At 28.8% G+C, this 13,368-nt stretch overlaps 1 protein-coding gene across 1 annotated transcript in view; it reads right to left on the minus strand.

The window, feature by feature from the left end:
* Nucleotides 1-624: 624 nt before the first annotated feature.
* LOC129963108 (C-Maf-inducing protein-like) overlaps nt 625-13,368 on the minus strand; it is a 184,915-nt gene continuing 172,171 nt past the window's right edge. The window contains exons 15-19 of the mRNA XM_056077182.1: nt 13,245-13,292; nt 11,967-12,113; nt 5,961-6,066; nt 5,572-5,642; nt 625-3,645 (exon numbers count right to left, since the gene is read on the minus strand). Coding sequence (XP_055933157.1) covers nt 3,592-3,645; nt 5,572-5,642; nt 5,961-6,066; nt 11,967-12,113; nt 13,245-13,292 — 426 coding nt within the window. The 3' untranslated portion in view covers nt 625-3,591. The remainder of the gene's footprint in view (nt 3,646-5,571; nt 5,643-5,960; nt 6,067-11,966; nt 12,114-13,244; nt 13,293-13,368) is intronic.

The following is a 13,368-nucleotide window of genomic DNA, read 5'->3' on the forward strand; positions in this document are numbered from 1 at the left end:
AGATACAAATCTCTTACTTATTGCATATGAACTGATCATTTAAATAAAATTCTATTAAAAAATCCTGAATAAACTTAATTTAACAAGTTATTCAAATTGATTAACATAATAATTGCATTGTTGTTATTGGATGTGTGTCGAACGTATTCGTATAATGTCATATAGTATATGTCATATGTAAATAAATCATCTCACAAAATTTTGAGGTACCAGTAAGTTATTATCCTATGGCAAGAATGCAAGTATCACAAACATTTACCAGATGGCGCTATATGACATTGCCACAATGAGAGCAGACAGAAATAGTTCGTTACTAAGAAAACATTTTTTTTTTTTTGTGTGTGTGTGTGTGTGTGTGTCAAAACCTTACCTAAATATAAAAAGTTGATCCAAATCGTTATAGCCGTTTCAGAGATACACGAAATAAATTTATATACATACAAGAATTGCTCGTTTAAAATTATACAATATATAAAATTAAGCCATGTAGAATATGTTTAGTATAACAAACACTAGCTATCTTCAAGAATTAATGGTGACAATTTTTACAATTCAAGTACCAGGCAGACAATTGAAATAATGCATAAAATGTATAATAGGAAAAAAAAAATTTATTGAATCCACTTTTTTATTCGAAAACATTGAACAAATACATACAATGTAAAAGCGTTCAAGAATGTGAACAAAAAAAAAAAAAAAAAAAAAAAAAAAAAAAAACAATCACAGTGCTTTAAGTGGTGGGGAACGTGGTAGAGCAATGAAGGGTTGACAAATTCTGAGATGACACAGTACATTTAAAAAGAAAAACACTACAGTAGATTTGAGTTAGCACACATCTTGTATTTCATTAGCAAGAGTTTGCAATTATCACGATAAAACCATACAAAATGAGCACCATTGAAAGTTCTTAGCTTTTGAAACGGGTTCAGAGCGTTTTGTAAATCATGGAATTTCTTTTATAAGTTGGTTGGTGTAAGAAAAATAAATAATTTCACCACAATGGATGCCTGTTAGAGAACATTCTCTATATTTTTCAGGAAAAAAAATACCATCAAAGCACGATAGATGGCAGCCCAACGATGGATTCTAGTTAAATAATGACACTAAAGCACAGTAGATTTAATGCAAGTTTGTCAAAATATTACGAATGGAATTAAAAATATAATGAAGTACAAAATAAATCAAAGTTTCGTCATGCATTAAATAAAAATCAGTAGAAAATAGAAAAATAAATTTTATTTCAACTATGGTTTGTGGTTATTCGAATACTGCTTAATTTCATCACAAAAATAATTAGCAAACGAATGAAAAACTGAAACTATAACCGAATTTTTTTTTATTTTCTGCAAAATAATTCTTTCCAAAACAATAAAAATAAAATAAACACGAAATAAAACAAATATTACTTCGTAGTCAATAAATAAATAAAAAAGAAACAGCACAATCTATTTTTCACTTTACAATTAAGTGACTTATTTCTAACTCGAACGATTACTAATTAATCTATGCATTAAATAAACACTAACATCTAATGCCATTTTGCTACTGAAAAACTGAACGTGCGATGCATTTTTTTAAATAACACTTACAAAAAACCATACAAAAGTTAAGTGAATACAAACAGCTATGCTTTAAAAGTCACACTAAATTATGTATCACAAATTCACACCTACAAACTACCTTAAAAATCACACAAAAAGATATTTATCATTCTAACCAAGCTAATTTGAAAACACCAAAAGCTGTTTGACAAATTACATATAATGACTCACAATGGAATTGAAGGGAAACTCATATTGGAACAATTATGACATATATTACAGCTAGATTAGGGGAAGAAATTAAATTTTTTTCACTACAAGTTTTTTTTTTGATGCTATATTAATCGTACTTAAGCTCCAGCTCCTTTAAGAGCTAGATCACATCGATTTGAATCACAATTTGATGTAAGCTTTGTTCACATAATTTTGTGATATGCAAAAACTGTATGCAAATTATTAATGCATACAATGACAACAGTTATAACTATACAATCACTAAGTCACTACTAACATTCATTTACAAATTAAAACTGAATACATTTCTGACTAATAAGGAGAACAAATTTATAAAATTTGACAATGATTCAAAACAAATTTTTAACTATAAATTGTTTATTCAATTGAAAATTTAAATAAAAAATAAAAGATGCAAATGATGAAATTATCTGAGAAAAATGATTTACGATATATAATTAAATTAACTAATTATGTAGTGGCAAGGGTAAACAAAGGGTATACATGCCCCAGTAGGCAGTCCAAGGAGTGCCACAGATATAAAGCATCAGTTATTTATATGTTCTAAAGGTTAAACACAAAATAACTTGAATGCCACTTACAATTACAAAAATTTTAATAACATTGGGATGAAAACATATCAGGCACAGGGTGCCCTTGCCCTCATAAAGCCACTACAATCACATTATTACAGTTAATGCATATTATTACACATTATTAGAGTCAGTTAATGCATATTATTACACATTATTAGAGTCAGTTAATGCATATTCATTACACATTATTACAGTTAATGCATATCATTACACATTATAACAGTTAATGCATATCATTACACATTATTACAGTTAATGCATATCATTACACATTATTACAGTTAATGCATATCATTACACATTACAGTTAATGCATATTATTACACATTACAGTTAATGCATATTATTACACATTATTACAGTTAATGCATATTATTACACATTATTACAGTTAATGCATATCATTACACATTATTACAGTTAATGCATATCATTACACATTATTACAGTTAATGCATATCATTACACATTATTACAGTTAATGCATATTATTACACATTATTACAGTTAATGCATATCATTACACATTATTACAGTTAATGCATATTGTAAAGACAAATTAGCTTAAATTAAAAACCAGGAATAGTAACATCAAAAAATTATTAAACAATAAAAATATAAATTAGAAAACACGTTATTATTCGGTTAACATTTATAATGAATATCAACATTTGCAAAACTTTTCTTCAAAGTACATTATTTGCAAGAAACATTGATTCTTTTCCAACAACGTTTGAATTGACAGTAAGAAAGTCTATTCGAAGCAAAAATTAATTTAAAAAAATATTTTTAGAGTTTAATCATAACTGAAATAAACTATGGATTTGAAACGAAAATTAATTTCGTGCATTATTTTATTCATACTACTGGTTTCGCCACGAAAAAAAATGTGCAAAGTAAAAAAAAAATTACATCATATTTTTTACCTAAAAAAAATCCTCCAGATTTAAATAAATGCACCTCTACATTCCACTTTTCACTCTACGATGTACACTAATGCTTTTGTTTTTGCAGAACATGTTTCACACATAGAGATACTGATCTAATGGAATACACTAATTTAAAGAGCAAATGCGGTTATTTTTTCAGCTCGTCATTTAGTTGTGAACAATGAAAATGAAAATGAAAATCCCTGACTTTTTTTTATCAGGTAAACAAAAAGCTGTAAAATTACAAATGACTGATTTCGCATGAATGCTCCCAGTTTTGATAGAAGCACATTACCAGGCGTCAGTGTAACGAATATCACATTCTTGTAAAGCTGGTAAACTTTGCTGAAAGAGAGAGTACTGAATCTTAGAAAAGCTTGTTAGAAAAAATAGCAGTTCGTATATATTTAAACATTCAATTTATATATATTTATACAACCAATTTATAAATCAAATGAAAAAAAAACTACATTTGTGGAAGTAATCTTAAAGTGGTCAAACGCTATAATATAAAACTGATCACAACGTTCTCATTCGGAAAGTTTAGAAGTTACAGACTTGATTCTAAAAACTGTAATAGATAGTGAAAAAAAAAAATTATTTTCAAAAATGTGGGCCGTAAAAGTGACCTATTTACGCCTTATTTAAATTGAATTGATGAAAATAAAGATGGCTTTTTTTTTAATGAATTGATATGGCAAATGTATATCTATACATGTATACTGTATGTATATATATACATGTATATCTGTATACATGTATACTGTATGTATATATATACATGTATACTGTATACATGTATAAACAATGTTTATCTATACATTGAATGCAAGAACAGTACAATACAATATAATCCTCCTTTTTTCGCATCCATGCATGTTTGAATTGAATTAGAGTAGAAAGAATTTATCCAAATTTAAATTTTAACCAAGTTTATATTCTTACTTAAATTTAAGATATTTTGTTCAGTTAATGGCGAACTGAAAACTTCGAATTAGCACTATTCTTACAACTAATTAAATTAAAATCCCATGAAGAATTTGTTGTCAATGTTGTTGTGAATGTTCACTTATTTCCTATCACGAAATAAGTGAAAGAGTGATTTTGAAACAAAATCACTAAATTTCCGATTAGCTAACTTTGGCGATCAGCTGACTTGCCAACCAACTTTGGCGATCAGCTGATTTGCCGGGGATAATGATAAAATTTAATTTCAATTAAATCATTTCTACGATTCAGCCAAATTGTCAGACATTCTGACGGTATTATTTCAATTGTTTTACATAGGCTCTGTTCATTGTGCATAGTGAGGATATATTAATGAAGATCAATACCATGACATCATAGAGCTATTAAAAACACAACTGTCCGGTCCATTTGTCTTCTGAATTTGCGGTATTTTAACTTCATTTTTTTAAATTCACCTTGAAATTAAACAGATATTAAATAGAATGATATTTCTTTAATTTTCAAAAATGTAAGAAAATCATGCGATCAAATATTTGAGAAAACAACGAAAATGGCTTGAATTACAAGACAACAATGTAATCTATTGTTGGATATTGAGCAAAAAATATTTTTAAAAATTGCGAAAATTTACTAAAAATCTGCCGGAATATTAAATTAGAATAATTGGAATGATAATATTTTGAATTTTAAAATGATGTAAAAATTATTTTTCTGCTGTACTATTTTAGGGAGTCATGATGGAATATTATATATATATATATATATATATATATATATATATATATATATATATATATATATATATATATATATATATATATATTGTTTAATGTTTAGTTAAAAAATTTTTAAAAAATCCATCGAGATGAACATTTTTATCTGTCAAAATATGCATGTATCAATTTATTTAGTCATTCTAGGCAAAATGTTCTGGCCCATAGAGGAACAACACACGCAAGTTATTATTATTAGTAGTAGAGATAGAAATATAGTTACGGAAGTGATCTGTTATCAGTCGTTATGCATTTCAGGGCTTCTGATTAAGCAATCGGTGCATGCGTTAGATAGGCGATGTTCTAGGTCAGAAATTAATTTCTTCCACCTCTTTAATTTTTGAAACAAAATCAAGAACTTTTCCGATTTTTCACTATAAGAACAGTTTCCAATCTCAAATAATTGTTTACGATCATTTAAATGTACAAAGACATTTCTTCCACAACTCTACCTTTCTTCATTCGAGCATTATTTTGGCAGTTGCAAATAAATATTTTTATAATGTAAAATAAGGAATTTGCATATTACCTTCAGCTTTTCGAAGGTTTGGGCTGTTAAACTGGTGCTGTTTAAGTTAAGTTTCCTCAGACTTTTCATGCCTAAAAGAGAGATGAAAATCAGCATTTAAAAACTCAAAATAAAAAATTTCTATCAAATATAAGACTAACAAAATCAACCGATTTTCAAGCAATACAGAATAAAAGAGCTAAAATTATAGAAATAATAATAATTAATAATTTTATGGAAAAAAATATGTTCATTGTCAAAAACGTTACGAATATATATATATATAAAGTTTCAAAATATTAAACTTGTTTACAGAAGAACTCTATTAACGATTAATTTTTGTAAATTTAAGAATAAAACCAAATAAAAGTTTCAAGAAAAATAATTTTTGAGTATCAATGTGTACTTACTAGCGAGGCATTGCAGGCCTTTATCGCTGACTGGCGTTTCGCACAGATTGAGTGTTTGTAGTTTGGGTAGGTGCTCAGAGATTAATAGCAGGCCTCCGTCTCCAAACTATTGAGACAAAAATCAATAAATATAAAAATAATGAACAAATTCACCGGAAATTATAAAGAAAAAATAAAATTATAAAAAATATAAAATGCAAAGAATAATATTAATCGATATTGCAAAGTGTACAAAAATTTGTGGTAGTTCTATTTCAAGTGCTTTCAAACCACACGTCTTCATCTCTTTCAAAAATTATACTTTCAGACATTTTAATAAAAATATCATCGCATTATATAATTTTTCGGTAACATAATATAAAAATCTACCATAAAATTTTGACTCTGGACAACTAAATGGGGGGATGAACACGCATCACGCGGATAAAAATACAAATCAAAAGACTAAGGCAATTTTTAAATACAAGCTAAACAGAGAGAAGTGTCATTTTTAATATATAAATACGAAACATATTTTTCTGAAAGATAAGTGCAAAAGAAACGGGAGGTAAGTTATATGAACTACTAAAAATATATTAAAAATTCGATAAATCTCTCGATCTTCGATAAATATATGAGAGAGAAAGAGAGAGCAAGAGAATCCCACTTAATTGTTGAATAATTAGCATTAGGCATATACAATAGGAAAACTAATCCAAGTAAAGAATAATATTTTTTTGCAGTTGGAGTCAATTAATGCAGTCTGGTGAAACACTTTTTCATATATACAGATCTCGGTCCTATAAGCTGCTTTTAATAAAATATTCTTTAAATAAACAAAAAGTTCTCTACTACAACTAAAACTGAGTGAGTTATGAAAATTTGAATATCGTTATTTCATAAAACCGCGCAATTTTAGACTACTCCATTCACCATCCGTTTGGTTAGATACAGCGCCGATCAACTTCTGGAGTTAACCCAATAATGAGCCTAAAATTATGAAATTGTTAATTGTCAAAAAATAATGATATTTAAACGTACACGACTTTGTAACTCGGTTAGGCAGGATAACAGAAGATTGAATCGTTAGAATGTCAAGATAATGTTACTGAGTATGATCGAAGCATTGTATTAAATTTAAACCTCATAATTGTTTTCAAAATATATATAGATATATACCGCAATTAATTCTTTGTGGTGGTAAAATTGAATTTTATAATGAATCCGTCAATTTTAAATTCAATTCTTTGAAACAGTGTATGAATAATTTTTAAAAAATATTCCGTTTTATATTACATTCTAATACACATAATATTACAATGCTGAAGGATTCGATTTTCTGTAATCATATTTTTTTAAAAAATATGTTTGGTTTCAGTAAGAAAGCTTTCGTATTTATTGAAATTTTATCTTTCCTATTTCAAATTTTATGGCAGCTGACAGCGAATTAGAGAGATATATAAAAAATGAGTTAAAACATCATAATATTTCTCTAATAATATGTTATAATAATTGAAATTTATGGCTTAAAAATATTTTGCTGAAGAAAGAGATCAAAGTGCATCAATATTTAATCGGAAGATTTTAAGAGATCATTACTTCTGACCAAAGGCGGCTAGTTAACAATAAAATCAACAAAATAACGAGATATAAATGCTTCGATACAAGAAGGAATTATACACCCGAAAAAAACCTCCCATTTTATAGCAATTTAAAAGATTCATTTAACTTACTGAACATCATTTAAAAGTTATCGTTTGATAAATGCCATAAAAAAGTTCTTTAAGGAATAAAATCTTACTTTGAATTTAGCCATATGGTCTAATGACATGCTTTTGAATTAGTTACTGTAACTGGACGAAGGAAGGGGGGAAAACCCCCCAGAAAAGCTGAAAACGCTCATTACCATTGTTGAGAAACCTTCTTAAGATATTGATTATAAATCAAGTTAATGAGCTCAAAAAAAGTGCGGCATAAGTAGCTTTTCTATTAAAATTTTTCTTCTTATTTTTTTTTTTAATTCTCTTGCGCTGAAATATTTTCAGCATCCTCCCACATAATGATTTTAAGGCTTCTTATTATTTTTTTCCCTCCAAAAAAATTCTCAAAATCAAATGAGTAATTGTTTCTTTTGGCTCATTAAGGTTACAAATGAGTTATATTTTTCTCCCGTTAATTATTTTCTGTCCTTTGCATCGATTTGTAATGGAGGTTGTTAATTTAAATATCAATAATAGATTTTGTATATAATAGAATTCAACCATTCCCCACGTGCTTATTCTTTCTTTCTCTCCCGCTTACTTTTTCCAAAAAGAAAGATAATAATTCAGAGGAATCTACGATTCTGTTACCATTTTAAAATTTCCAACAGTCTCAAATCAATTTAAATGATGTCAGTGACTAACAAAAAAAAATGTTTCTTTTAAAAATTAATATGCTACTGTCTTTAGGCAGGCATTTTTTTCTTTTATATGTGACTTGTAACTATTATGCACAAAATGCATTGCTCTACAAGATTTTTCAACAACATTTTTTCTTTAATTACTGTGCAGCATAATATTACTCAAATTACTTTGGCAACACTTTAAAATCCAGAAATTTAGTTTTAAAGTTATGCCAATTTTATTTTCGAGGATTTTTCAAAAATATTTTTTTAATTCGGTTTTTAATATAGTAAAATATACCTAAACACATTCACGGACAGTACGGTTATAGCAGTCAGACATTTATTCCATCCATAAATACAAATAACGGCTACATCGGTCAATAAAAAATAATAAAAAAAATACAAGACTGCGTCTTTTTTTTTAGTTACATACCTACTAGGATACTGCTCTATAAATATTTCGGAAGTAAAATCAATTAAACCGAGAAGATAAAAATATGGTATTGCTAGTTCTACTCATATTTTAAAACTGTTCGTTAATATGTAAAAGCGTGTTTTTCGATATGAAAAATAACAATTCTTGAAATCCATACTTAACAGAATAAAGAAACAATATATATAATATCCATTTTAACCCAGATGAAAATATGACTGCTAGTTCTACCCACAAACTGTTCTTTAATGTGTTAATGAATGATTTTCCGATATGAAAAGAACAATTCCTGAAATCCATACTCAATAAATATAAAATAATACATATAATATTCATTTTAATTAATAGATAAAAATACGACATTGTTAGTTTATTGATGTGTTAAAGCGTGATTTTTTTCGAAATGAAAAATAAGAATCCCTAAAATCAATAATAACAATTTTGTCACAAAACCTTGTTACTCAAGCTTTTCAAAAAATAATTTTTGCAACTGCACGCGATAAGAGAAGTATAAAAATACTTCTATTAGTCAAAGGTTCTAGGAAAGGAAAATAAAATCAACAATCCGTTTGGAAAATGATGTTTCCTAATCTTTCGTTCTACATTTAATTCCAAAAAATGGTTTGAAAGATTTATTCGATCTGTTGAGCATCCTTTGAGACCTTCATTTCAGACAGGTAAACTGCGTAGCAAACAAAATAAATAGACGTCCGATTAATCTCTGCCAGAAATCACTCAAAACTTTCAAGGAACTATTTTTTTAGAAGTGGCTCTTTTCTATTAAAAAACGCGCTAAGCAATTAGCCTTGTTTGCAGTGTCTTCAGTGTCTTCAGGTCTTCAGGCAGGTATCATTCAACAAGTGAAACTTCCGAAACAAATACGCTTAAAATTGGCACCAGCAGGCGGAACAGAAGCCAAAGGGCAGAGTTTCTTGAGAACTTCACTTAATCACCTTTCGAATGAAAGACATGGAAAAACAAACAGCAGTAAAATTATACTAATACCTTGAGCAATGCGAATTCAAAACTACGGGTTACGGAATTTCTCCTACTATTTCCAATATTTCCTATTTTAAAATATGATGCAATACAAATTTTAAGAATAAAAATGAACTGAAGAGAACAGACTTTTATTCTTCTTCTGATATAAGAAAGTAACGCCAGAAACAAATGAATTCGTTCCTGTAAAAGCAGAAGTTCTGTTTTCTATCTTGCCAGGCACATTTCGAAGATTATACTAATAATGGATTGGTATAGTAAAATAGCTTATCATATATAGTCTGAATATATTCAGACTATTATGATGTCGATTCAATATACTAAAATCGATCAGCTGATTGAATTATATATCTATAACAGTAACCAACATTTCAGACCGGATTAACAAATTAGGCAAAGCAGGCAACAGCCTAAGGACCCTGCAACTTTGCTGTGCCCCCAGGGTTTTCTCGTTTATTTTCAAACTAATTTAAATATCTACTTTTACAAATCTATTTCAATTAAAATAAAGTATCGTTTAAATTTCAGAATAATATTATTAGCAGAATTTTTAATGCTTTTAAATTTGTTTGCAGATTAGCGTAGCCTAATTTCTTTGCAGCTACATATATATATTCAAGATCCAACAGCTATGGGAAATTTTGTATTTGAACAATCAAATTCCGATATAAAAAGTGTTGCAATCATTTTTTTACGGTTTTGCTTAAAATTGTTTTTAATTAAAAAAATTTTATTCGGGAGGTAATGAAACCAATATCTATGAAGATCCCAATTTCGTTTTTGGATTTGTCACAAGGCTTTAGGGAAAATGGAAATAACTATGGCTAATGGAAGATAAATGGAAAGAGCTAAATGGATAGTATTTGGTAGAGAGATTTAATATCTAAATTGTGGATATTTATCAAACTAGGAATCAAAACCTTTAAAGGGTTTGATTATATGTTACTTACTGTACTTGCACAAGCCTGAAAACGCATTATTTTAAAAGAATATGGCATTTAACATGTGAAATCTGGCACGTGGTTTTGACTAAAACTGTAATTCTGTGTCGCATTTTGGTTTAGTCGATCAGAAAAAACTGAGTCCAAAATATACATTTGATGTTTTGGTGTTGTGAAATGCTCGCATTCCAGCGATTAATTGTCAAAGACACACTCTGATGGGCGTATTTCGCCAATGGCATGCTGTTAATAGTACGCAGGCACTTTTATTAATGACTAGCTGTTCTTTAGTAATATAAATGTATTAATTTAATAGCTAATGTTAGATAAGATCGATGAATTTAAACTTAACACAACAAACAAAAACCATTTTAATTGAACTTGAAATACGAACAGAGCATTCTGATTGGTTAGAATGTCTATAAAATGGGAAATCGGTTCAAATATTAGTACTTGGGACCTCGTCAAAGTTTTATTTCCTGATCTCTCGCAAAATTTTAAGATGGGAAAGATGGGCGATTAATGCATCTAAGTTCTATGAACTTTAATTTGAAATAAAAATTTTCGAAATGGGTACAGTAATTGTGGCTGGGAAGCTTTGTCGTAGCCTTTCCCCTAAAAACAAGCAATCAAGAAATTATATTTTTGAAACTTCTCTCGAAAATGGAGGGTACTGGGGAGGCAGGCAATTAATGATGTGTCTAGGAGTCAGGACCTTTCATGTGAAATAATTTTCGAAATCGTAATTATGGGTAGGAACTCATTATTTAGTTCAGTTATTTTAAATATAGAGTTTTAAGATTATGAAATATAGTCTAAGGATAAGTAATCCTGCTGCTTTTTTCCAGTTGTCTTCCTCAATGAGAACATATGTTTATAATTTCTATGTTTTCAATTTTTATCAATTCAGCTTCAATGAAATTTTGCTTAATGTATTTTCTGTGTGTTCATTGTAATTAACGACGGAAGAAACTATTAGTGACTTTGATCTTTTTTTTTTCAGAATACATTTTTTCCATTCCTTCCATGATCTGTTTAGGAAATTTAGTTTTATGCAGATGCTCCGAAAAGACCTACCTTTTTTAATGGCTTGCCTTTACATAAAAGAAAAAGAGATGGCAATCACATACTTAATGGATCTCATTTTCAAAAACTAAATATACAGGTCTGCAAACCATACCCCTCAACACTGAAATAGATCGGTCTTCCAAAACCCACGCGATGTTGGATACAGCACTGTAAAGGATGGCAAACGGATAATGAATTACCTGCGTGGACCACAGATTGAGGTAGCGCAAAGAGGGCAACTTGATCAACTGCTCCGCACAGGAACTGGTCACTTGCGTGAAGGCCAGGGACAAGCACTCCAAGTTGCCGAAAGACCCGCAGCTCAGGAGCTTAGCCACATCGCTGTCCTAAAGATAAAAAGAGGGGGGGGGGAAAATAATGATTTTCTGTAAATACATTCCAAGGCAAGAAAAATTTGTGATACAAAACCCAAGACAATACATTAAAAATTCATCATAAAGTAATCAGAAAAGTTTCTTAAATTTTCCGAAAAGCATCTATCACAAATAAAGAAAAATTGATTTCAACATTTCTCTGCCTTTGAAAAATATTCTTTAAAAAAAATATGCAAAACTGTGGAAGAGTTATATTTTGCTTGCAAACTTCAAAAGCGTTCGTGATAGGCATACACTTCTAGTTGGGAAAAATAAAAATAAAAATGCAATGACATGAATTTTTCAGGTTACCTGGCGCCAATAAATAAACTGCGAGTAAAAGTATGAAATCTTAGTTTTTGCACAGTACCCTGTTCGTGTAGTCAATTTTAATAAAATATTTTTGACACACTGACGTTGTTTAAAATATGACTGGCAGAGAGATTTGTCATTAGAGCTTTGGGTTTCAGCATTCTAAGTTAATCAAAGATGACCAAGAGGAAACGTCACAAAATGATAGTCATATCTCCTTTAAAGCGGCCATTTCAATTGTCTAAAACAGCGAGCGATATTCAGTCGGTCAGTTTTAATCAAAGAAAAGTGACACGTTTTAACTTGTAAGTTTTTTAGGAATGTCTTGCTAATACAATTAATACAGCTTGAGAAATTTGTAAAAATTTAGAAATTCTGTAATTTTTTCACTATTTTATTCATTTAATGACTCGCAACATAAATATAACTCAACGTTATTTATAGCAGTTTTCGAATTGGAAGTATATACCTTTTCTACGGTTTACAAATTAGCTACGAGGTCACGATTCAACTGAACTCTCTATATATTTCTTCGCTTCAAAATATAATTGCAAATAAACATATACGCCATATAAATATGTAGACTGAATGGCTTTCTTTAAGAAATGAATAGTTCTATTTACTTTGGAAACATAGATAACTCAATAAGTACAGCTAGTATAATTATGGCGAGTAGTTCTTTTTAATAACAAAAAAAGAAAATTCGAGCAGCAATACTTGAAGTTACTTTAATAATAATCATCTACAGTAGATGCACTTATTCTTATAAAAAGAGAAAGCAATGTTACTTACTGTCGATCTTGATGGTAAAGTTAATTTCCTAGGTCCACCTTTTTGTTGCTATGAAGAAAAAAAATTATTAAGTTACACATCATGCCTTAAAATAAATACTCAATTTCTTTACAAAAAGCAGAAT

Source organism: Argiope bruennichi, chromosome 3, assembly GCF_947563725.1.
Source record: "Argiope bruennichi chromosome 3, qqArgBrue1.1, whole genome shotgun sequence".
NCBI classification, from domain to species: domain Eukaryota; kingdom Metazoa; phylum Arthropoda; class Arachnida; order Araneae; family Araneidae; genus Argiope; species Argiope bruennichi.